Source organism: Lotus japonicus, chromosome 5, assembly GCF_012489685.1.
Source record: "Lotus japonicus ecotype B-129 chromosome 5, LjGifu_v1.2".
In the NCBI taxonomy this organism is placed as follows: domain Eukaryota; kingdom Viridiplantae; phylum Streptophyta; class Magnoliopsida; order Fabales; family Fabaceae; genus Lotus; species Lotus japonicus.
The window spans coordinates 40963300-40990421 of record NC_080045.1 but is presented as its reverse complement, the minus strand read 5'-3'; the positions used below and the strand labels follow the sequence as shown (position 1 = coordinate 40990421).

Genomic DNA, 27122 nt, shown 5'->3' with positions numbered 1-27122 from the left:
CCAAAAAAATTACTTATATCAATCTTTTATATTTTACCCATTTTCGAATTGTAAGTAGAATATTCTATTTCTTTCTGGGCTATGAGCCTAAGACACAATTCTCCCATAAGTTGCTACTTTGACTTCCAAGTAAGTAAGCAACTAAGAGAGGAAAGAGTAAAGGAGAAGAAAACAGTACACGTGCCACGAAAATAATATACACCTAAAATCAATTTGGTTTTGGTTAACTATGCATGCATGAAATGATGATAATATCGCAACCCAACAGTGCACATGATGGAGGACAAAGATTATAAGTTCATCGTACGTAGATCTTATGTTGTTTCTGTTTTAATTAGGAAACTTTCTTTTTAGTCAATAATCAACAAAATTTGGTAATTCATTTTTTATTTTAATAATTAAATTCATTAAATGAATCTTGTTTAACATTTTCTTCCTTTTAATCATTGTAGATTCGGCAACATTTGCAAGTACAACTAACTCTGTTCCCTTTCTAGTGGAGAACGTTAATTTCCAAACTTACTTATCATACAAATCAGCCCACATACAACATAATTCATGTATCTTTTGCTTAATAATTAAGCTTTTGAGATTATTGATTAATCATGATATGTTATTAGAATTTTTATGACTAAATGGACTATAGTTTGATTCTTGTCGCATCAAATTTTTCTATATAATAATAGAAAAGTTGAATTTGAATATATGATATGTGAGCCGTGCATTGTCCACGCTTCAAACTCAAGTGTACTCTTGTGTAAAAATTATATATATATATATATATATATATATATATAGGGGATGTATCATATGAGAAAGATGTTCTTATGTGAGAAAATGAGAATAAATCATGACCGTTAGATCATGTCATGAACGGTCCAGATTAAAACAATTTAATGCTCACATGATCATTTAAAATGTTATGTGACTTTCTTAAAAACTCACATGACTTAATGTTTTAATCTGGATCGTTCATGATTAGATCTAACGAGATATATATATATATATATATATATATATATATGTGTCATTTACCCAATAATTTAAGCTTTTGAGAATATCGGTTCATAACGACTACATACTCATTTCATAAGAGATAAACATGTATAACGTTAACATTAATATACTATATTACTCCTAGAGTAACTTAATTAGTGTCTCCTTTTAAATTATTAGTAAATTTTGCATACTCAATCAAGATAGTCTTCAAGATTTTTCCATTTGAGGGCTAGAAAGAAAAAATAAAAACTTGTGGGCAATCAATTAATAATAGACATTTTTTTATAATCAATTAATAATAGACATATATATTTTTTTGAAAGGATAATAGACATATGTTAAATAAGACAAAATTCATTCCTTCTTTCATAGTATATAAGTTCATTTAATTTTCCTTTTTTTTAGTTTCAAAAAAAATTCGTTTTTTAATGTATTAATAATGAATTTTGGAGCAATTTTTCTCAATATGTAAAACTAAAGGTTAAAAAGCACTTTTGGCCCCTGATATTTTAAGTTTGTGCAAATTCTGCCCCTACTCTATTTTTGTCAATGTCTACCCCTCATGTTTTCAAACAGTGCACCGTCTACCCCTCCGTCAGTCAGACGTTAAAAAACTAATTGAATTAGCTGATTTGGTTTTTTTTTTTTGACCTGCCATGTGGAAATTACAAGTGAAATTAGAAAAATGAGCATGTGAGATTCAAACTCAAGACTTATAAGTAGCAAAACATGCATTTAACCAGTTTAGTTACATACATAATTGATATATACATCAAGCAAATTTAATTTATATCATTTCCTTGATCATCATCAACTTACTCTTCTTCATCTCTCCAATCCACTCTGGAACCTCTCCTGAAAAAGCCTGACTGACGGAGGGGTAGACAGTGCACTGTTTGAAACATGAGGGGTAGAAACGTCGAAAAAAATAGAGTATGGACAGAATTTGCACAAACTTGAAACATCAGGGGCTAAAAATGTTTTTTAACCGCGAAAACTAAACAATTCTAGAAAAGTCATTTTCCATCTTATTGCTCGCCGATGTTTGTGATGTGGATTGGGGCAGAAATACCTTGTATAAAAAAATCAACAAGAGCCTACATCATCTACATCAATCCAAATCCAATTTTTGGGTCAAGTAAAAAACAACCTACTATGGCATAATCACAAGGCCACCACCACACACTACTACAGATTTGACCTTTTGCCACGCCCCAATTGTCACGGTTATAGGCGGAACCGTGACAAAAGGTCAATTATCACGGTTTTAAAAGGAACCGTGACAAAAGGAAATAATATTTTATTATTATTGTTTTGGAACCGTGACAACAGAAGTTCAATATCTGGCTCTTATTTTTCCCTCCCCTCCAATTTTTCCTGAAAAACCCTACCACTGCACCCTAACCTCTTCTCGCGCGCTCTCAATCGGTCTCTCTCCAATATCTGCCTTCTCAATCGGTCTCTCTTTCCTGCTCCCTCTCAATCGCCGGTCGCCGTTCTCCGTCACGTCGTTCGCCGTTCGCGCCGTTCTCGGTTCACGCCGTTCTCTGTCACGCGCACTTCTCTCTCTCGAGCACCATTGCAAAGCCCAGGTACCTTTCTCTCTAATATTCATCTCTACTACTCCCTAATTAGTGCTTGCTGCTGTAATATTCATCTCTGCTTCCCTCGTAAACCAACTCAAATAGTTCATCTGTAGCTAAGTTTCACTTAGGGTTTTTCTTGGTCCTGCATTACCTCTAGTTATTTGGGGCTTCTTTTAAACTGTCCCTCATGTGGCCAAAAATCTGGGACTGTTTGAAATCTGTGTGATCTGTTGTTGTTGTTGTTGTTCTCCTACTGCTAGTTGCAGACTATTGTGTGATTGAGAAAGTTTTTTGCTGCTGTGCCCTGCTCAAATTGGTACGGGTTTGGAAGTGATTTGGCCAGACAATGTGACCATATTGCTATGAGATTGTGCTTTTCATCAAACAGAATTTTTACCTAGTTTGTCTCCTTCTGTTTCTTTCTTTTATCTTTGTACAGATGTTGGTGTATTGGTCCTGGGAGTACACCTAGTACTCTCACATTAATATATATCTTATTTTGGTGAGAATCATTTGAATTGTGCCCTTTTAAGACTGAAAGATAAAATTGATTGTTCCAACTGCAAAATCACAGAAAAGAAATTGGGTTAGAGATCAAGGGGGAAGAAATTGGGTTAGAGATCAATTGTAATATCTAAAATCATTCCAAGTTATTTCAAATCCTGGGCTTATTTAGTTAGTGTTTAAAATTTGGGAGTTGTATATCTAGGATTTTTATTTCAAGGTACGGGTTTCAATTCCAAGTCATTCTAAGTTATTCCAAGGTACGAGTTTCAATTCCAAGTCATTCCAAGTTATTTCAATTCCAAGTCATTCCAAGTTATTTCAATTCCAAGTCATTCCAAGTTATTTCAAATCTTTATTTCAATCAGGGAGTTGTATATCTAGGATCTATATAGTATTGAATTGGGAGGATTAAAAATAGTTGCTTGTAACTCCTAAGTCTCAACTCCTTTATTCCGAGATTGGAATTGCAACTAAGGTTGCTATTTGAAGCTTTATATTTGAGCACCTGAATGGACAAAAACTGTTCCAGTTTTCATCATATATTATATATCTCAGTTTTGTAGAAAGGGGCAGATTCACTGAGAAATCAATGATGCATGTGGTTCTAGTCTTTTGGTTTGTGGAGATGAACTTGAGAGAGAGTTAAAGAGTGAGAGAGGCAGAGAGTGAGTGAGAAGCATGCATCCCTTCTTTGATTTGTGTTTTTATTTAATTAGAATTTCCGCTAATACGAGTTTGTTAGTAATGAACAACCCATGTTCTTAGTTTCTTTCCCCAATTTAGTTTTTCTATTTAGGATCTCAGGAATCAGTTCAGTTCGCATGCTTTCTCTTTTGATTTTTGTTCTCTAGCATCTTATTGTGACCTAATTTGATTTCGTTCTTGATGCTTCCATTTAGCATGATAATTGATAAGTATTTAACTTGGTTTTTAGACATTTAGTTCACATGATTTAAAGGACTTAATGCAGAAAAAGACTAATAAACATGGCTACATGATTTTAACTGCCCCTCATACTATCTCAGGAAAATTAAGTGGTGATGGTGTGGTTAAATTTAATTTGGAGGTTTTGGGTATTAGGTGGTGGGTTTAAATTGGCTTAGTTTTAGTCGTTTGTTTTCTCTGCAATTATATTTTGATCACCCTTTAGATTAAATTGGAGCTTATATTTTGATTACCCTTTTGATTAAGAAACATGGCTTATTTGAGTAAAAATTATCTACAATTACCTTTTTTATTCAGGATATAAAGGGAACGTTAACCTTGCCGTGAGAAGTCGTTACTCGCTACCGTGCGCATTTCTCTCTCTCTCGAGCACCGTGCAGAGCACATGTACCTTTCTCTCTCTATATACATGTATGTATCTATTATAGTGTGCTATCATCATTGTATCAGTTATATGAAAAGCTACTTGTAGTTATAATTTATTGCACAGCTAGTGTCCATCGATGATCATGAAAATGTAAAGATTAAGTTGTGGGATTATGTCATTTCTGACAAGGAAATTGTAGAAACTAAATACAGCTGTGGAATTTAGAGATTGTTATTTCTTTCAAATTATGAAAAATATTTATCTGCTCTAACTTGTAATTTTCCCTTATCGTTTGAAGACTTTTCAGTGCCTGTCAACTCTAATTTAAGCTGATGACAATACTCTAGTTAAAGAGTGGGATTTGTATCAGTTTCCATGTTCGCGAATCCAGTCTACCTGAACACAGCTAGGTGTTAAACTAACAGAAAGGATTAATTCACAGAGACCGATTTTCCATAGATAACCATAATGGGCTGCTGTTTCTGTTGAGATATCTTTGCTATTGCAGTTTGGGCTGCTGTAGGAAGTGATTTAAGCCTTTTTTGCTGGGGAAATTGGCTGTTGTTTTGTGTTTTGCTGAGGTCTTGTGGGCTGGTTTTGGTGCTGAGAATTTAGTTATGTTGTTACTGTTATCATGAGAAATTAATTTCCTGGCGCTGTGCTGTTTTGGCTGCTGTTTCATGATATTTTATTCATGTATTTGGGGTTATATTGGCCTGCTGGATTAGGCAATCTGGTTGGTTTTTTCTGTACATTTTTCCAGCACAATCTGGTTGGTTTTTTCTGTACATTTTGCTAGTACAATCTGGTTGGGTTCTCTTTAATTATTGCTTTTGGCTCTGTTTGAATAGATTTATTCGAAGTTGAAGATCGAAGAGCCAAGCTGATTGCCACTGACTTAGAGGACCAGTCTGATTCTAAATATCCAGGTTTCACTCTTTCCTCTACACCCTACTTTTTTCAGCAGTTAACTCATAGTGAATACTTTATCTGTAAGCACTGCAAGTTGAAGTATGTGATACAAGTTAGATGTCCATAAGCATTAGAAATAACATTTGGAGCCATGGTTCTTTATGTGTGTTTTCATTTATTTGTAACTTCTATTTGCTATTGATTGTTAAATATTCACCCAAACTAAATAGTTTTTTGAGAATGAAGACATTAACCTTTGTCCACCACGTAGGTATGGACCGTAAATGGATGTTTGCTAATCGCTTATCCGATGAATATGCTGCTGGGGTGAAAGAGTTTGTTAAATTTGCGGTTCAAAATGCAAAGAACCCAAATAGTTTGCTATGCCCTTGTTTAGTTTGTTGGCATGGTATTCGAGTTAATCCATCTGAATTAGAAGATCATCTAATTTGCAAATATTAATTCATAGTTACTTGATTAATTTATATGATTAGCTACTTGATTTATTAATATTATAATTTAACATGTCTTGCTTGTAGGGCACATTGAGTGTTGGTTGTGATCAATGCCCACTACAGGGACCTTATTTTACTTGGATCCTATACATGGTAGTTTGAATCAACGCAAAGTCATGAAAGAGATGTTTGATAAGTAAGCTTATATAGATCTACTTGCTATGTTAGTCATGCTATTCAACATATTTAATCATGAGTTTTTCATTCAATTTGTTAGTGCAATGATGATCTACCGTGCTAATTGCAATGACAAGAGGATTACATGGTCCAAAGCCAAATGGAATACTATAAAGGTATACAAATTTACATAGCTGAAAACAATTAGATCTAGCTACCAAATCACTGATATATATTATATTTGTTTTTTATAGTGCCCTGCCCAAACAAATTATATAGATTGCGGGTACTATGTACTAAGCTTTCTAAAGGAGATAATTGCGCACAAAAAATCTACAATTCCACAAGCGGTATGGAACTTTGACTAAATTCTTAATTTTTCCTATTTTTAAGTGTGACTCTAAATTTTGTAACTTTTACCATCATTTTGCAGTACTTCTCTGATTGTCAATTTGGCTTCTACGATGAGGATCAACTAAATGAAATTAAAGAAGAGTGGGCTACTTATGTGTTAAAGAATTTTGCCTAGTGTGGGCTATTTGCTTTAATTCCTTGTGAGAGTATGGGCTACTTATGGTATGGAACTGCACTGCATGTTATTTTAGAGTATTTGGTTCAAGCAGTGTACTGTACTGGCTAGTGTTGGCTATTTGGTTTAATTTCTTGTGAGAGTATGTTCTCAACAACAATTAGTATTGTTTTGGACAAATTAGTGTAAATGTATTGTTTTCTTATTCAAGGTTGGAATATTTGAGTAATTTGGCTAGAATATGTGAATGTTGGTGATTTTATGCAATTTATTTTTCAATATAAACGTACTAAAATTTATGCACACACCAGGTAAAAAGAAAAAAATCAAAAATTCTGTAGCAATTTCACAGACCAGGTGTATGACCTATTGTCACGGTTACAACCGTGGCAATAGAGGCCACCTATTGCCACGGTTACTTACTCAACCGTGGCAATAGAGGGAACCTATTGTCACGGTTACTCTTTACAAACCGTGATAACAGGCTAATCAATTGTCACGGTTAAATAGGTAACCGTGACAATATATGGCCTCTATTGTCACGGTTAAATAGGTAACCGTGACAATATGTGGCCTCTATTGTCACGGTTAAATAGGTAACCGTGACAATATGTGGCCTCTATTGCCACGGTTACGTTTTGCAAACCGTGATAACAGCCATATCAATTGTCACGGTTCCGCCTTTAACCGTGACAATTGAGCAATTGTCACGCCTTCTATTGTCACGGTTAAACCGTGACGAATGGGCGGTTTTAACCGTGACGAAAAGCCTTTTCTGTAGTAGTGACATCTGAACTCTAATAGATACAACGGCTCTTTTCGAAAGTATTTATTTTAAGTGTATTTGTTTTAATCCTTGAGATCGAAAGTCCTGTGCAATGCATTTTTTAACCAAGGATAATTATGCAAAAGAAAATAAAAAAAATTGATCAATTAATTTATATTAATTTCTTTTTGAAAAAAAATGATTTACTTATGAATAGTATAAGGCTTGGTCAACCCAAAATCCAACTCAGGACAGTGCCACGGTACCCCAGTGAAAGAATGGCCCAGCGTGAGTCTCGCGTTGACGCGTTTTTGGACAATGTCATTGCTTTATATATCAACATAACTAATTCTTCAAGTCTTTGACACCATCTTCATAGGCATACATAGCTAACTAACTAACTCTTTCTCTCTCACAACAACAAACAACAACATTCTCAATTCTCTCTCTGTCTCCTTGCTGTGATGATCCATGTTCTTCTTCCTTCTTCTCCCTTCTCCTTTCCTTAATTTAAATCTCTCACCATTATCATGGACACTTCTTGTGCACTTAGCAGCCTAATTTATCATATACATCTTATACCTACCTATACATTTTGTATTTCTTGATTTTCTGGGGTGCCTTGATTTCCTCTTTTTTGTTGCGAGGGACTCACACACCATGTTGCAGGATGTTTTTGATCAGCAACAACAACTGTCGCCAAAGGCGGCGGCCGAGGAGCAACACCAACTTCCCATTGTAATGATCACCCCATTCTTCATTTCCCTTGTTTGTAATGCATGTGTTGTTCTTTTCATGCATGAGTGATTGGTCTATTTGTTGTTCTTTGTTACAACTTGCAAGTTTGGTTTTTGCATCAAATTAAGTTTAAGTGCATATTTGAAACTCTGTTGCAATTGATTCCCTCTGGGGAGAAGCTTATGTTTGTAGCTTCGAGATTTCATAAATGGTTATAATCGATAAAGGAGAAGTCGATCCAAACAAGCTATAGATATTATTCCCCCGACTAATGCTTTTCCCTTAGCTAATAGAATGTCAGTATCATAATCATTAGCTGTTATAGAAATCTAGAAGTCACATTATCAAATTCTTTTCGAGGCATCCCTGAAAATTTTACATACAGTTGGTGAGCATAATGCTTATTGACTAGCAATAAGAAGGGATATGAGATTCCACAATAATAGGCTCTGTCCTTTTTTTCTATTATCCTACCCAGTCCATGACAATAACATGCAACCAAAATGTCATTTTCTGAGGACAGTGCTGTAAAGTGCATAGCAATCTCAAATTCTACATAATTTTCAGTGTGATGATCATTTAAACATAGCTTTCAATTATTTTGGAATATGTAACTTTTTGTTCTTTTCTATCCTTTGCTAATTTTGATATTCTAGTTCAACTAGAGAGGCAAATTAAAGGGACTTAAGGATAATATTTCACACGCATAGCATTATGGGTTCCTTTAAGTGCCTTTCAATTCCCATTGAATCAGTTTCCATTCATTGAACTAACATAACTTAACAACATGTCACATTGTCACATGAAGGCATAGATGCACATCTTTTTCTACAATCAATATCACCAAAAAAAGGCCAACCCTTTTGAAGAGTCTATTATCTGATTATGACCAAATGTATGAACGATGCAACCAGCCAAATTGCATGTAGAATGCCCCATCATGGGGTATTGTGATTTATTTTGTTTGTTTCTAGATAAAGGACTTGTATTGATCAATATAACTGATATTTATAGGTATGTTACTCACTTTAGGAGACATGCAATAAACCAAAGTACGGTTAGATTAATAATAAGAGAAGAGTAATGATATGTGGACACTCCAACAGTACAAACACCCCTACAGACACCTCATTTTTCTCTATTTTCTTCCTTTTATATTCAGGGTGTCTGTTAGCTGTCTGGACTATGCAGATGTCCACGTACCATCATTGATAATGAGAATATTACCTTTCTAAGGCTCAAACTTTGGCATGGCTATATAATCAGATTAGATTCATTTATATCAACAATAAGAAGAATTGAGCTCAAAGTTCAAACCCCCAAAGGAAAAAATTGTGTAGAATCAATCAACCTTCTACTTGTTCTACAGTAAAAAAATTGTTCTGTGTGTTTTACTAATAGTTTTTGGTAGTCATGTTGTTGACATTGAATTTACAGGACGAAATTTCAAGCCCTCTTAGTGCTCGAATTTTCGAACTATGTAACTCTGAATTGTTCCCAGAGGCTTTGCAGAATTCTGAGGTTACATCCAGCTCAAATTGCTGCTATGAAGAGAACTCCTCATATGCAACAAACACATCTTTAGCTATAGATGTAGAAACCAAGTTCAATAGCAATAACACAGTCACCACTCCAACTAGCACTACTACCACCGCCACCACCGCCGCCGCCAACACCACCAACAACAACAACAGTAGTAACCTCTCTGTGATCTTTGACTCCCAAGAAGATATTGACAATGATATATCTGCCTCCATAGATTTCACACTCTCTCCAGCCTTCAATGTGGGACCATTTGCCCCATCCCAGCAAGAACAACACTTTGATTTCTCTTCTGTGCAGCAAAATCAGGTTCAACTCACAGCAAGTTCTGTTGTGGAGGGCTTCTCTCACTCTCAGTATCCACCTGACCCAGTTGCACCTCTCATGGGAGCATCATTGCCACCTGTTTTTGAAGAGGATTGCATAACTTCTGTGCCTTCTTATATGCCTCTGAACCCTTCTTCTCCTTCTTGCGCTTATCTCGGTCCCGGCATGGCGGCGTATATGCCTCCTCCTGGTGCACTTAACACTGCTTTATCGGCTGAGAGTTGTGGATTGTATGGTGGGAACATTCTTCTGGGTCCTGAAATTCAGACACAGGAACTGGAATACCAGGGAGAAAATGGAAGACTTTATTGTACAGATTCAATTCAGAGGGTGTTTAATCCTCCAGACCTTCAGGTATTGGCAATTTTCAAACTAACTAGTTAAGTTCTTCAATGTTGTTTTCTCTTAATAGTACAAACTCAATGAAAAATGTTTAGTTTGAATGTTCAATATACTCATCCATAGGTCCAATACCATTAGAATTTTTCTTTTTAATGCTGCAAAACTTTAGGACAGGATACACAATGATCCTATAAGAGGAGATATTGGTGTGATACCTATCAAGGTGAAAATGACGAAATTTCAGGTTAGGCGGTACAAACATGTACAAAGAAGACATTTGGAGGCACCAGTAAGAATTGTTGATAACATGGCTCTTAATCCTGTGAAAAACGGGTAGTCTTGTTAAAAGGGGTAGAGGGAAGCCAAAAAAGACATTGAAGATATTGTCAAAAACCACCTCATGGTCAATAATATCTCACAAATTTTGGTTTTTGATTGAGCGCAATGGTGCCGGGTGATCCATATAGTTAACCTCAGTGGGATAAGACTTTTGTTGTTTTGTCGTTTTGTTGTTAGTTATGCTTTCTCTTTCAAGTCTGAAAGCTGGCAATAGTTAGGCTCCTATCAATTGAGAGTCTTTATCAGAGGTGAAAATATAAGAAAAGATCATGGGACCACAAGTTTCTAGCAAGCTGGTGCCTCAAAGAATATATGTTCACATCCATCTAAAGAAATGCTATATCATATCAGTCCCTTTATAATCTCATTCTGACTTGCAAAATGTAGCATAGAATCTGGGCCAATAGCAGGAAGGAATCACAGCTTTCAACCCAATTTGACAAGAAACAGCATTATCAATTTATCAATATTAGAAAAGTGTAGAAGACCCACTTCATTGGTGGTTTTTTTGTGTGTCACTTTCCAGAACTTCTAAGTAAAGTTGGTAATTTCTTTCTTAGGCACTTAGTACTGAGAGCCAGCAACTAGTAGCTGGGGCTGGGAGTTCTGCCACTCTGACACCAGAAATCTCAAACTTGGAGGATTCCACCTTCAAGGTTGGAAAACTTTCTGTTGAGCAAAGGAAGGAAAAGATTCATAGATACATGAAGAAAAGAAATGAGAGAAACTTCAGCAAGAAAATTAAGGTACTCAAAGCAGCTACATAATCAATCAAAACTGAAATCTTATGAACACTTTCATAGTACATATTCTCAAGTTCAACTAATGATGCAACCAAACTTGCAGTATGCATGCCGCAAAACTCTGGCAGATAGCCGACCTCGGGTTAGAGGAAGGTTTGCAAAGAATGATGACTTTGGAGATGCCAATAGAGCTGCTGGTAGCAATCATGAAGAAGATGATGAAGAAGAAGTAAGATTCCTAGGGAAATAAACATTTATCGCTTTAGTGTTAAATTCATAAGCAAATTTGAGAAATTGATTGAAATAAGCTGAAATAGGTTATGGATAAGCATAAACCTTTATCCATAAGCTAATATGAACAGCTTATGAAAATAAACTCAAAACAGTTTATAGATATGTCATTAACTATTTACATAAGTTCTTTCAAACACTTGTAAAAGCGTTTCAAATAAGTTTTTCAAAACCGAGCCTTATAGCTTTGGAATTATTTGTTGGTATTGTACTTTCAGGTAGTTGTGAAAGATGAAGATGATATGGTTGATTCCTCAGATATCTTTGCTCATATCAGTGGGGTGAACTCCTTCAAATGCAACTATTCCATCCAGTCATGGATTTGACTCAATAGTTTAGCTAGTATATACTACACCTACTACATTTAGCTTCTGTAGATTTTTGCACGGCCCTGTTCCACTCCCAGAATTCTTAAACTTGGGTGTGATGAATGAGGAAACTGAATAAGAGGGGTCCTTATACTATACCAATAAGGGAATGAAGAACCTATAGAAAGTAAAGTGTATACATTTTTGCAGACATTATCTTTCTCATTACTTGTACTTACTAAGAATCACATGTTGTATTTACCCATAAAATATTTCAGTTGCCTTATAGTGGTTGGAAACTAGCTCTTGTGGATATTTTTCCTTGGGGTGATTTACATTAAGGGCCTAAGGCCTAAGCCCAAGCTTTTAACTTCAAAAATGGAAAATAAGTTATTGACACTCATTCCACCTACACGCAAATGAGAGATATATAAATATAAGAGAAATAAGTAAAACATATAATGTGTGATATGATAAAGAAATAAGGTATCGGAAAACAAAGTGATGAGTACATTAATTGCACATGTGAGAAACATGGGAACAATCTGTTCAATCTAAGAACCACCACAAACAAACAATTGACAAACCAACTTCCTGTCCAGTTTTCAATTCTTCATAACTTTCTCCTTTAGTTATTGTACAGTTTCGGATCTCACAACCCTACAAAAATATTGAATAAAGAGTTTAGGCCCAAAGAAAAAATATTCACATAGTGGGACTTTTGCATGGTGCAATGTGCAACGAAATAATCACTATTGGAACAAAAACTAAAACACAAAACAAAACAATCACTATCATACTGGAAAAAATAAACCCTCTTAATATATAGTGGCAATCCTCATTCTTTAGTGAAGGAGATAATGATTCCTCCAATAGAAAAAATTAAGGAGAATGACAAACACTTTACGCGAAGAGATTTACGATTATGAAAGTGACAAATCAATCAATATCAATATAAATATATATTAGAAAAGAACAACTTCTAACATGACGTGTCAGCACCAGATTAATTCTTAGTGACGTGTCATTCTCACGTTAATTCTCATAAAAAAAATTTCACGTGTCATTCTCAGGTATTTTTAGAGTATTAATTAATTTTTATGGTATTTTTATTGAATTTTCAGATTTTAATTAATTCAGGATTTTATGAGTTTTTATTGTGATTTGCTAGATTTTGGTAGTTTTTATCTATATTTGTTTCTCTATTTTAGATTAGTATCTACATAAAAAAATATTTTTTTAAGACAAAATAAGAAAAATAAACAAAAAATCACTCTATTTTTTGTTGGAAAACACAAAAAGTCGTTTGATACTCTCAAAATAAAATAAAATACCCAAGAAAAAATCAAGAAATAAACAACTTAAATCCTAATCAAATCTAAAATTTAAAAAGGTCAACATGTGCTTGGATAACTTGTTGGATTTTTCTTCATATTTTTGGTCAACATGTATTTTTTTTATAAATGCCTTAAATTTAAATCCAATTATCTATTCAAAAAATTAATTCAAACGGCTTTTTGTGTTTTCCAATATACAATTTTTTTTAAAAAAATATACACTAACTAATTAGAATTATTCAATTTGTATATATTTTATTAAAAACAACATTTAATACGATGCTATAACCAATAAAATAGGGTCAGGAATAACAAAGTGAAGTATGCAACTTTAGATGACACTATGTCAGAGAACTATATCACTGTTGATTAAACAACAAAACTACATGCATATGTATACAGTAACAAACACTGAAGTTGTTAAATTCTAGAGTGTAGTCCACAATATAGAGGAGGCAAATCCAAGAAAAGAAATGTGAGCAATAACAATGATCACAATTCAAATAACATATCAAAAACATAAAACACAAAACGGTTTCTATTTCTATGTTAGCTTACCTCTTCAATCAATTTATTCCTCATTCACGGTCTCTGAAACAGACAACTTGAAGGTCATCCTTGAGAAGGATATGTGCGAACATAGCAATTTCAAAAATTCTCACATGGAACCTGAATCAAAACACATTTACTCTTTGTCGGTCAGGAAAAAATTAAGTAAAAGTCAATCATTCAATCAAGAAGGTAGTCTCCATGGATTAAAGGTAGCATAAAGCAGCAGAAATAGAACAAAATATTGTCTATGAAAAGGGAACAAAGCAAGTTGTACGAATAGAGAAGATGAGGAAGAAGAAAGTCCTAAAAATGTAGAGAAGCCAAAGACATATAAGGACTCTGTTGAATATATGTTAAGATTTAGTTTATTATTAATCTAACAAAGAGATAAAAAGAAACTAAATCTATCTAAATCCATCTCTATTTAACTATTTAAGTAGATACTAATCTAAAATAAAGTAACAAATCTAAACTATATCTCAATGAGATAAGACTAATAATAATTAATCTAACAAATAACAATAAAAACAAAACAAAATATTAAAAAAATATGTTTTAATGTAGATACTAATCTAAAATAGAGAAACAAATATAGATAAAAACTACCAAAATCTAGCAAATCACAATAAAAACTCATAAAATCATGAATTAATTAAAAATCCGAAAATTCAATAAAAATACCATAAAAATTAATTAATACTCTAAAAATACCTGAGAATGACACGTGGATTTTTTTTTATGAAAATTAACGTGAGAATGACACGTCACTAAGAATTAATCTGGTGCTGACACGTCATGCTAGAAGTTGTTCTTTTCTAATCTCAATGAGATGAAATGAGATGAGATAAGACTAATAATAAACTAATCTAACAAATAACAATAAAAACAAAACAAAATCTTAAAAAAATATTTTTTTATCTAGATACTAATCTAAAATAGAGAAACAAATATAGATAAAAACTACCAAAATCTAGCAAATCACAATAAAAACTCATAAAATCCTGAATTAATTAAAAATCCGAAAATTCAATAAAATACCATAAAAATTAATTAATACTCTAAAAATACCTGAGAATGACACGTGAAATTTTTTCATGAGAATTAACGTGAGAATGACACGTCACTAAGAATTAATTTGGTGCTGACACGTCATGCTAGAAGTTGTTCTTTTCTAATATATATTGATATTGATTTTGAGAGTATTAATTAGTTTTTAATCGTATTTTTATTTAATTCAGGATTTTATGAGTTTTTATTGTGATTTGCTAGATTTTTGTAGTTTTTATCTATCTTTAGTTAGTACCTTTTTTAAATTTTAGATTTGATTTGGATTTAGGTTGTTTATTTCTTGATTATATCTTGGATCTTTTATTTTATTTTTGATTTATTTTGAGGTTATTAATTAATTTTTATGGTGTCTTTATTGAATTTTTGGATTTTTATTTAATTTATGATTTTATAAGTTTTTATTGTGATTTGCTAGATTTTGATAGTTTTTATCTATATTTAATTAGTACCTTTTTAAATTTTAGATTTGATTAGGATTTAGGTTGTTTATTTCTTGATTTTTTCTTAATTTGTCTTATTTTTATTAAATATTAATTCCAGGAAAAGAGAGCTGATCTGGTGCTGAGGGTCCACAGAGCTATCAAGGACACGTAGAGATTTGATGGTTGCTAGGTGAATTTGGCAGAGTTTCTCATTAGCTGCGGACTGCGGTTGTTTCTATATTGTTTCCATTTATCACCTAAGAGAGGCGTGTTTACTTAAATTTTCAAACTCATGTAAGGATGTAACAGAAGGGGAAATTAATCGGGGACTGCTAAGTTAGTTAGATGTTATTATAGTAGTTATTTAGTACTAGAACGAGATGAGTTATAAATAGAGAGAAATCAAATTAGAGGAACACATTATGTAGCATTATATATCTCTCATTAAGTATGTCCTTTAGTATCTGAAAATATTGCTAAAGTACGGGATTGAACATGTCTTAAGCACAAGAGAAAGTTATTCGTGCAACACATAGATAAAAATTGATTGTTTGAACTTATAGGTCGAAATCTAATTCCTATGAGTGGTAAATAAAAAATCAATATGATGTCACTACTACAGAAAAGGCTTTTCGTCACGGTTAAAACCGCTCATTCGTCACGGTTTAACCGTGACAATAGAAGGCGTGACAATTGCTCAATTGTCACGGTTAAAGGCGGAACCGTGACAATTGATATGGCTGTTATCACGGTTTGCAAAACGTAACCGTGGCAATAGAGGCCACATATTGTCACGGTTACCTATTTAACCGTGACAATAGAGGCCATATATTGTCACGGTTACCTATTTAACCGTGACAATTGATTAGCCTGTTATCACGGTTTGTAAAGAGTAACCGTGACAATAGGTTCCCTCTATTGCCACGGTTGAGTAAGTAACCGTGGCAATAGGTGGCCTCTATTGCCACGGTTGTAACCGTGACAATAGGTCATACACCTGGTCTGTGAAATTGCTACAGAATTTTTGATTTTTTTCTTTTTACCTGGTGTGTGCATAAATTTTTGTACGTTTATATTGAAAAATAAATTGCATAAAATCACCAACATTCACATATTCTAGCCAAATTACTCAAATATTCCAACCTTGAATAAGAAAACAATACATTTACACTAATTTGTCCAAAACAATACTAATTGTTGTTGAGAACATACTCTCACAAGAAATTAAACCAAATAGCCAACACTAGCCAGTACAGTACACTGCTTGAACCAAATACTCTAAAATAACATGCAGTGCAGTTCCATACCATAAGTAGCCCATACTCTCACAAGGAATTAAAGCAAATAGCCCACACTAGGCAAAATTCTTTAACACATAAGTAGCCCACTCTTCTTTAATTTCATTTAGTTGATCCTCATCGTAGAAGCCAAATTGACAATCAGAGAAGTACTGCAAAATGATGGTAAAAGTTACAAAATTTAGAGTCACACTTAAAAATAGGAAAAATTAAGAATTTAGTCAAAGTTCCATACCGCTTGTGGAATTGTAGATTTTTTGTGCGCAATTATCTCCTTTAGAAAGCTTAGTACATAGTACCCGCAATCTATATAATTTGTTTGGGCAGGGCACTATAAAAAACAAATATAATATATATCAGTGATTTGGTAGCTAGATCTAATTGTTTTCAGCTATGTAAATTTGTATACCTTTATAGTATTCCATTTGGCTTTGGACCATGTAATCCTCTTGTCATTGCAATTAGCACGGTAGATCATCATTGCACTAACAAATTGAATGAAAAACTCATGATTAAATATGTTGAATAGCATGACTAACATAGCAAGTAGATCTATATAAGCTTACTTATCAAACATCTCTTTCATGACTTTGCGTTGATTCAAACTACCATGTATAGGATCCAAGTAAAATAAGGTCCCTGTAGTGGCATTGATCACAACCAACACCCAATGTGCCCTACAAGCAAGACATGTTAAATTATAATATTAATAAATCAAGTAGCTAATCATATAAATTAATCAAGTAACTATGAATTAATATTTGCAAATTAGATGATCTTCTAATTCAGATGGATTAACTCGAATACCATGCCAACAAACTAAACAAGGGCATAGCAAACTATTTGGGTTCTTTGCATTTTGAACCGCAAATTTAACAAACTCTTTCACCCCAGCAGCATATTCATCGGATAAGCGATTAGCAAACATCCATTTACGGTCCATACCTACGTGGTGGACAAAGGTTAATGTCTTCATTCTCAAAAAACTATTTAGTTTGGGTGAATATTTAACAATCAATAGCAAATAGAAGTTACAAATAAATGAAAACACACATAAAGAACCATGGCTCCAAATGTTATTTCTAATGCTTATGGACATCTAACTTGTATCACATACTTCAACTTGCAGTGCTTACAGATAAAGTATTCACTATGAGTTAACTGCTGAAAAAAGTAGGGTGTAGAGGAAAGAGTGAAACCTGGATATTTAGAATCAGACTGGTCCTCTAAGTCAGTGGCAATCAGCTTGGCTCTTCGATCTTCAACTTCGAATAAATCTATTCAAACAGAGCCAAAAGCAATAATTAAAGAGAACCCAACCAGATTGTACTAGCAAAATGTACAGAAAAAACCAACCAGATTGTGCTGGAAAAATGTACAGAAAAAACCAACCAGATTGCCTAATCCAGCAGGCCAATATAACCCCAAATACATGAATAAAATATCATGAAACAGCAGCCAAAACAGCACAGCGCCAGGAAATTAATTTCTCATGATAACAGTAACAACATAACTAAATTCTCAGCACCAAAACCAGCCCACAAGACCTCAGCAAAACACAAAACAACAGCCAATTTCCCCAGCAAAAAAGGCTTAAATCACTTCCTACAGCAGCCCAAACTGCAATAGCAAAGATATCTCAACAGAAACAGCAGCCCATTATGGTTATCTATGGAAAATCGGTCTCTGTGAATTAATCCTTTCTGTTAGTTTAACACCTAGCTGTGTTCAGGTAGACTGGATTCGCGAACATGGAAACTGATACAAATCCCACTCTTTAACTAGAGTATTGTCATCAGCTTAAATTAGAGTTGACAGGCACTGAAAAGTCTTCAAACGATAAGGGAAAATTACAAGTTAGAGCAGATAAATATTTTTCATAATTTGAAAGAAATAACAATCTCTAAATTCCACAGCTGTATTTAGTTTCTACAATTTCCTTGTCAGAAATGACATAATCCCACAACTTAATCTTTACATTTTCATGATCATCGATGGACACTAGCTGTGCAATAAATTATAACTACAAGTAGCTTTTCATATAACTGATACAATGATGATAGCACACTATAATAGATACATACATGTATATAGAGAGAGAAAGGTACATGTGCTCTGCACGGTGCTCGAGAGAGAGAGAAATGCGCACGGTAGCGAGTAACGACTTCTCACGGCAAGGTTAACGTTCCCTTTATATCCTGAATAAAAAAGGTAATTGTAGATAATTTTTACTCAAATAAGCCATGTTTCTTAATCAAAAGGGTAATCAAAATATAAGCTCCAATTTAATCTAAAGGGTGATCAAAATATAATTGCAGAGAAAACAAACGACTAAAACTAAGCCAATTTAAACCCACCACCTAATACCCAAAACCTCCAAATTAAATTTAACCACACCATCACCACTTAATTTTCCTGAGATAGTATGAGGGGCAGTTAAAATCATGTAGCCATGTTTATTAGTCTTTTTCTGCATTAAGTCCTTTAAATCATGTGAACTAAATGTCTAAAAACCAAGTTAAATACTTATCAATTATCATGCTAAATGGAAGCATCAAGAACGAAATCAAATTAGGTCACAATAAGATGCTAGAGAACAAAAATCAAAAGAGAAAGCATGCGAACTGAACTGATTCCTGAGATCCTAAATAGAAAAACTAAATTGGGGAAAGAAACTAAGAACATGGGTTGTTCATTACTAACAAACTCGTATTAGCGGAAATTCTAATTAAATAAAAACACAAATCAAAGAAGGGATGCATGCTTCTCACTCACTCTCTGCCTCTCTCACTCTTTAACTCTCTCTCAAGTTCATCTCCACAAACCAAAAGACTAGAACCACATGCATCATTGATTTCTCAGTGAATCTGCCCCTTTCTACAAAACTGAGATATATAATATATGATGAAAACTGGAACAGTTTTTGTCCATTCAGGTGCTCAAATATAAAGCTTCAAATAGCAACCTTAGTTGCAATTCCAATCTCGGAATAAAGGAGTTGAGACTTAGGAGTTACAAGCAACTATTTTTAATCCTCCCAATTCAATACTATATAGATCCTAGATATACAACTCCCTGATTGAAATAAAGATTTGAAATAACTTGGAATGACTTGGAATTGAAATAACTTGGAATGACTTGGAATTGAAATAACTTGGAATGACTTGGAATTGAAACTCGTACCTTGGAATAACGTAGAATGACTTGGAATTGAAACCCGTACCTTGAAATAAAGATCCTAGATATACAACTCCCAAATTTTAAACACTAACTAAATAAGCCCAGGATTTGAAATAACTTGGAATGATTTTAGATATTACAATTGATCTCTAACCCAATTTCTTCCCCCTTCATCTCTAACCCAATTTCTTTTCTGTGATTTTGCAGTTGGAACAATCAATTTTATCTTTCAGTCTTAAAAGGGCACAATTCAAATGATTCTCACCAAAATAAGATATATATTAATGTGAGAGTACTAGGTGTACTCCCAGGACCAATACACCAACATCTGTACAAAGATAAAAGAAAGAAACAGAAGGAGACAAACTAGGTAAAAATTCTGTTTGATGAAAAGCACAATCTCATAGCAATATGGTCACATTGTCTGGCCAAATCACTTCCAAACCCGTACCAATTTGAGCAGGGCACAGCAGCAAAAAACTTTCTCAATCACACAATAGTCTGCAACTAGCAGTAGGAGAACAACAACAACAACAACAGATCACACAGATTTCAAACAGTCCCAGATTTTGGCCACATGAGGGACAGTTTAAAAGAAGCCCCAAATAACTAGAGGTAATGCAGGACCAAGAAAAACCCTAAGTGAAACTTAGCTACAGATGAACTATTTGAGTTGGTTTACGGGGGAAGCAGAGATGAATATTACAGCAGCAAGCACTAATTAGGGAGTAGTAGAGATGAATATTAGAGAGAAAGGTACCTGGGCTTTGCAATGGTGCTCGAGAGAGAGAAGTGCGCGTGACAGAGAACGGCGTGAACCGAGAACGGCGCGAACGGCGAACGGCGTGACGGAGAACGGCGACCGGCGATTGAGAGGGAGCAGGAAAGAGAGACCGATTGAGAAGGCAGATATTGGAGAGAGACCGATTGAGAGCGCGCGAGAAGAGGTTAGGGTGCAGTGGTAGGGTTTTTCAGGAAAAATTGGAGGGGAGGGAAAAATAAGAGCCAGATATTGAACTTCTGTTGTCACGGTTCCAAAACAATAATAATAAAATATTATTTCCTTTTGTCACGGTTCCTTTTAAAACCGTGATAATTGACCTTTTGTCACGGTTCCGCCTATAACCGTGACAATTGGGGCGTGGCAAAAGGTCAAATCTGTAGTAGTGTGTCATTACTTTTTTCATAACTTTTTGAAAATTTTAAAAAGAAATAAATATAAAGGCATGATAATTTGATGATTAAAATGTGTCGTGCAGAGATTAGAAAACATTAATACATATATAGTGTATTTTTGTTTAAGTTAAACTATAGGGTTAAGAGTTCCCACGGGGATGAACATTTTACATGAAAATTCATGTAAAATTAACATAAAAAGCTCATACGGGGCAAAAAGCTAGAAATAAACCAAGGTATTGATCCATGCCTCAAACACAAGAGCAAATTTCACCGTAAAAATACTAGAAATATTTGTTCTGGAGATGCACACAATTTTCTACTGCTTATCTTTCTGAAACCTAAAAGCAGCTATTGTTTGTATTTGCGTATAATTTTCAATTGATATGTTTTAATTTTAAACTACTATAATGCTACCTACGTGAGATTTTATTTTATATAAAAAGTATCATTATACTTTTTTATACAAACATTATATTCTAAACTAATTGATTGGTATTATTTTAATAGAAAAATTTAATATAATTAATTTTAGTATTGTTTTCAAAATTTTAAGAGTGTATATTTATATATGTTTATAACTATAATAATTGGATAGTAAGAAAAGTACGAGGAATAAAAAATATTAATACATATGTACTATAAAATTATGACCTAAATTTATTAGTGCTAACAAATTAGAGTTACGAGATCTCACGGGGAGGAACATTTTATATGTAAAATGAAAATTTGTAGGAGTTAAAAAAAATTCATTTTTTCTATAACTTAAGTGTATTTTTAATAATTTAAACAATAATTATATATTTGTGTATTGTTACATATCTAAAACACAAAAACATTACCCTTTATGCAACACGAGTACATCTTCACAAACAAAATTCAGTTATACCTCACATATGCAAAACTTAAAGCTTTTGGCTTATTAACTTCTGTGTTTATCAAAATCTTTATATTAGTTAGCTTACAAAACACTAAAATTGAGTGTCTGAATTTATGTTCTTTAAATATCTACATCTTTATTATGATTGTTCTTACATTCTTAGCATCTTAAATATTTTATAATTTAAAATATTAATCGATGTATCAAATACAATAAACAAATTCCCCGTGCAACGCGCGGGTAAAAAACAATAGTAATCAGTTAAAATAAATAAGCAGACAAATGTAGCTACCTAAATAAATAAACTTTAATGTGACAATATATATAGTTTTAGAGGAAATTAAATTAAGATTATGTCTTCCAAGCTAGCGAGGGCTCGGGGAGAAGAAAGGTGTGGGAGAAAGTGTGGTGGGTGGGAGGGAGGAGGAGGAAGAGAAAGAGGAAGCAGAAGAAGAGGGGAAAGAGAAGAAAGACTGACTAAGTTTGAAGAAAGAAATTTTTGAGGGATCAAAATGAGTGTAAAAAGTCCATTTAAGCCGCCTATACGTACATATACTGATTATTAGATAAAAAAATGTAAAAAAATCACATTATATAACTATATAATATGATATAGTTATATCAGAGCTAGGGAACTACTTTAAAATAAAATCAAAAAACATTTTCGTGGAAAATATAGAGGTTTTTTTAGATACCATTTTAGATTCGGGCCTATGAGTCATTGACCTAGACGCAAAGGAGTTTGATCTTATGGAAACATGTTAGGTCCATAAGGCTTTAGTGTGTGTAGAGATACTCCACATAGACGTTTTTTGTTCGATCCCTTGCTAATTTTACTTATATAAATGACTAATTAAGTTTTGATCCATGAATCTCACTCTAATCTTAGGTTGATCAATAATATTTTAGATAAGTGAGTTAAGACTTTCATATTTTATTACTTATCTGATCTTCATTTAGTCCATTAGGATTAGGGCCTGGTAATTTAACTCCAACTTTGGCTTTCTTCATTTAGACAACACCTTCAGTTAAAATGTGACTTCAAATATCAAATCATAATTCATCTGAAAAAAAATATAAAATCACAAATACTTTATTTATAGAATGAGGACCGAAAACTGTACTAAGATAGACCTGAGAAAATAGATTCTCATACATACAATCATTCCAAATCAAATTAAGTTCTGCACCTGTGAGACTCTCATACAATCACAACTACTGGATGTGTTTGATTGAGATTTCAATGTTCAGAACCAAATTCCAACGATAATGTAGTTGAATGAGGACAAGAACATGATAGGAAATATTTTACTAATTAATCAAATGTCGTTTTCTTTGGTTTGAAATTCCCCCCTCCACATATCAAAACTATAGTATTTATCAGATTTGAACTACGTGATGTGACACGAAATAAGCGCTCTTGTGAGAAGGGCCAAAAAATAATTACATCCGATTAAGGAAGCCAAAGGAGTTAGGTATTGATTGTCGACTATGTCTCCCAAGTTTTAATTTTCAAAATGGTTGTTAGCACTGGCAAGACGGCTACCATTGAAATTATTGGTTTTTTAGTCTATCACAATCTAGAGGCATCAATTTTGGACTTTACTTATCTTTGGACGTTTCTTTTTGAATCAGGATACCTATCTTTGATGATTTTACTCAATATTTGTGGATTTGTCCATATACTGAAAGTATATATATATATATATATATATATATATATATATATATATATATATATATGAGGTATATATATGAGGTTCCTCAATATATCTAAAATCTAATTCACTTGGTAGAATGACATTATTTGTTTTTCCATTCCAATTTGCCTAAACATGCATTTTTTTATAAGCCCTAAACGTGCATTTTGTAAAGCATGTTATCTTTCATATCAATATATATATATATATATGAGGTATACATATGAGGTTCCTCAATATATCTAAAATCTAATTCACTTGGTAGAATGACATTATTTGTTTTTCCATTCCAATTTGCCTAAACATGCATTTTTTTATAAGCCCTAAACGTGCATTTTGTAAAGCATGTTATCTTTCATATCAATCGCATACTTACTCCTATCCATCATATCAAGTCATATGAACTTTTTTTTTTAAGGGAAGTATGTTTTTCATTCAAATCGAAATTGAAAATACATCCGCTAATAACAAAGTATCAAGCCAACTAGGAACATTATCCCACCAAATAGCATTGGGGAATTCATAAGCCTTAGATGCTAGTGTGTGAGCTACTGAATTTCCACTTCTCCTAGTGAACTTGAGATCAAAGAATTCAAAAGCACTAGCTAGCTGTCTACAATCACTAAGGACTGGTTCAACGTGGGAATTGAATCTTCGACCCATATACGCGTCCACCACCCCTTTTGAGTCTGTTTCAAAGATTACTGAATCAATTTCCAGGTTGTGTGCCATCTGAAGAGCCCACCTCAAAGCACCAGCTTCTGCAATTGTGCAGGGTCAGTTACATGTACTTAACAGTCTTAAAAATATAACTATTCGCTTTGCATGCTAGCTCATCAAGGGAAAATTTATCTGTTCCGATCGGCCAAAATAACTATAACATTAGTAACATCTCAACTTGCCCAAAAGTTTCATAGCTAATTAAGTTGATATCATGTTGGTTGGCCGAAATGACGAAAACAAAGAACATTCTGTCAAGAGAAAAATTAAGCGAAAGCAACCGACTCAATTTGTAACGACATCATAATGCTATCAAAAGATAACCTTGGTCTCGAAGGTTTGTGACAAAGACTCACAAAGTATTTGATTTACATGAATAATGATCACCATTGTTTACTAATTTAAACACTACATAATTTATGATTTTTAGCAACAAGGGCATATGCAACAAGCAAAAAGTGTTACTAAAAGTGCATTAAGAGTTAGTTTGTACACGTTGTCATAATGATTCGCTTTAGGCAATACATTTTATAACAACACTAAATAAGTGTTTTCTATGTAATAATAGGGAATAGTTATTACGTGATAATTATTGTCTTTTCTTCACAATAGGTTGCATTTTCTTTTAGTGTCACACCAGTGAACACAAAAAATATTCCCCAAAAAGATAAGATAATGCCAGAACATGAAACAATAAAAAACTGTTGCATGAAGTTGTAAAAAACAAAAACTGTTACGTTTTGTGTTTTAGGCTACATTTTTCAACTGTTGTGAAACATAAAAAAATGTTTTAGTGAAAAAATCTTAGGAATTTATTATTTTCTGCAGGAACTCAAAAAATTTGTAACGACTACTTTAGTAGTTGAAAAGACAAACTAGTCGTAGTATAAGAACTAGCCATTGAAATACCAATCAAGGGCATGAAGCTAGCTTTTGGCACAGTAAGACATGCAAGAGCCGAGCGTGGACAACCATATACCTGGACAAGTTTTGTGGATAGAAGCATAAGCTTAAGTAAATGAATGGTATATTTAGGAGCTTCTGGTATGTTCTTACGTGCGCCTAAAGCAAGTGGTTTAGTCCTTATAATAGAGAATGTGGAGTTTCCACTCAGGGTCGGTCCAAGGGCCAAGCCACTCAAGCCAGGGCTTTAGGCCTCCAATTTTATTTTATTTTTACCAAGTAAAAAAAGGCCTTAAAACTTTTTTTTACTAAGTAAAAAAGACCCCAAAAATTTTAATAAATAAATATTTCTTTAGGTAAAAATGCCTCACTTTTAAAGTCTGTTTTAGGTCTCGTTTAGTGTTGGGCCGGTCCTGTTTCCACTGTTGAACCAGTCGATGTGAGAAGATCGATGTGTAGGAGTCTTCCAGGCTAACTATATGATAGTTAAGGTACCAACATCCCATGATGTATGAGGGCTTGTGGAAAACAAAACGTGAGCTAGTGGTTAAATTAACTATCATAGTTAGCCAAATTACTCAATTTAAATAGGGAGAGTTTCATTTGTATGTAAAAGACACACAATCAAACCATCAATACAACATACAAATTTCTCGTATTTTCTCTATCAATTTACCGCTTTTATCTTTTTAGGACTTTATTTCTCTTCGGTTTTTACCAGTTTTTCTTGCTTTATATTTTCAGTTTTTACTTTCAACTATTACAAGCCTTTATTTATTTATTTTAGCCAGTACATTAGATTTGATCAGCTACATTATCTTTAACACCTCAATAGCAATAATTACTAAGTTTTTTAAAGTGTTTTAGAAACCTACACTGATGAGGAACAAAATTTTAATTTGAAAATCGTTGTATTAGTTTCTCAATCAACATACACAACTAACTACGTATACCTAAATTACTTTCAAAAAAAAACGTATACCTAAATTTATTTGGACAACAATTTTATTTTATTGTACACATAAAGTAATATTTTAAAGCAAATAATATTGATGAAATTTAACGTTTATTAAACTCCAATTTTTTATGGCACCTCGCAATTGTCGGACTCACCCCACCCCCTAACAATTCTAGCTGACAATCCTCACTGGCCCTTTGGGGCCACCCAAGGCCGCAACAGTAAGGCATTAACAACACTATTATTTTTTTATAGCAAAATAGAGGTCAATTTCTAACTAAAAGCAATTTGTGCCCACGCTGCAAATTTCATAAAATTTTAGTTTGGATTAAATTTGTTTACAACATATTCTATTTTCCTTCATGTTTACGTGATGGTAATTAATTTTCATTAGCAAATATGAATATAATATTCACAATTCAATAAAATATACTGCATCATTAAAAATTACCCTACAATAGCAATTATTTAAGAAGCTCTGTGCTAGAATTTTTTATGTTTAGGGAGTATTACATAGCTAGTCAAGGAGACCAAGAAACATTCACACTCGTGTTTCATCAAAATTTACACACTTATACACTAATTATATTGTTAAGTCAGATTCAAATGTTCCTCATCTTTGGTTGCAGCTCGTTGGTCAGAATATTGTGTTTTAGACAATAATATTCAAGTCAAAACTCAAAATATATTATATTGTGAGGTTAATTTTTCGTGAGAGATTTTTCCATTCAAAAAATTTAAATTTAAAATCTTATTTTAAAAAATTAAGCATGTATAATAGTTAAACAAATTAATTACACATCGGTCTACATGCACTACAATATGAAAGTGAAATTAGCAAATCACACATTTGTCTTCTGTAATTTCGGCTTGTAAAAGGCAATTCAATGAAGCCATTGATGATTGCCTCAGAACCAACATAAAATAAAATAAAGAAGAATAAATAAACTGGTAATAGTAGCAGAAGCAGTAAAAATATTCAGTTGCAACAACGCCGCCCAAGAAATGAATAAACAAGAAGGATGAACATGAGTGCATTAAATGGTTGCAGCAAT

At 33.3% G+C, this 27122-nt stretch overlaps 1 protein-coding gene and 2 long non-coding RNA genes across 4 annotated transcripts; 2 read left to right on the top strand and 1 right to left on the bottom strand.

The window, feature by feature from the left end:
* Window positions 1-2523: 2523 nt before the first annotated feature.
* On the top strand, window positions 2524-5764 carry LOC130720566 (uncharacterized). Its single transcript, XR_009013169.1, has 3 exons — window positions 2524-2591; window positions 5256-5333; window positions 5588-5764. It is a non-coding gene; the product is annotated as an uncharacterized LOC130720566 (long non-coding RNA).
* A 1848-nt stretch (window positions 5765-7612) lies between these two features.
* Window positions 7613-12208, top strand: LOC130721377 (uncharacterized). 2 transcript variants are annotated; one of them, XM_057572170.1, is made up of 5 exons: window positions 7613-7981; window positions 9393-10204; window positions 11092-11277; window positions 11378-11503; window positions 11784-12208. In XM_057572170.1, exons 2-5 carry the CDS (start codon window positions 9395-9397, stop codon window positions 11889-11891), a joined length of 1230 nt encoding a protein of 409 aa, XP_057428153.1. In that variant the 5' UTR covers window positions 7613-7981; window positions 9393-9394; the 3' UTR covers window positions 11892-12208. The 2 variants fall into 2 exon arrangements, with proteins under 2 accessions (XP_057428153.1, XP_057428152.1); XM_057572169.1 differs by having other exon boundaries at window positions 9419-10204; window positions 11784-12207.
* Window positions 12209-17318: 5110 nt separating this feature from the next.
* Window positions 17319-20874, bottom strand: LOC130720352 (uncharacterized). The gene is made up of 3 exons (XR_009013045.1): window positions 20491-20874; window positions 17750-17827; window positions 17319-17495 (listed from the first exon to the last, which is right to left on the bottom strand). It is a non-coding gene; the product is annotated as an uncharacterized LOC130720352 (long non-coding RNA).
* Between the last annotated feature and the right edge of the window lie 6248 nt (window positions 20875-27122).

Excerpts from the sequence above, each read along its gene's own strand:
- LOC130721377 (XM_057572169.1), top strand. The coding sequence starts at position 7,904 with ATGTTGCAGGATGTTTTTGATCAGCAACAACAACTGTCGCCAAAGGCG. Across the intron at positions 7,982-9,418 it reads AGCAACACCAACTTCCCATT|GACGAAATTTCAAGCCCTCT; the intron begins GTAATGATCACC and ends TTGAATTTACAG. Across the intron at positions 11,278-11,377 it reads ACTTCAGCAAGAAAATTAAG|TATGCATGCCGCAAAACTCT; the intron begins GTACTCAAAGCA and ends CCAAACTTGCAG.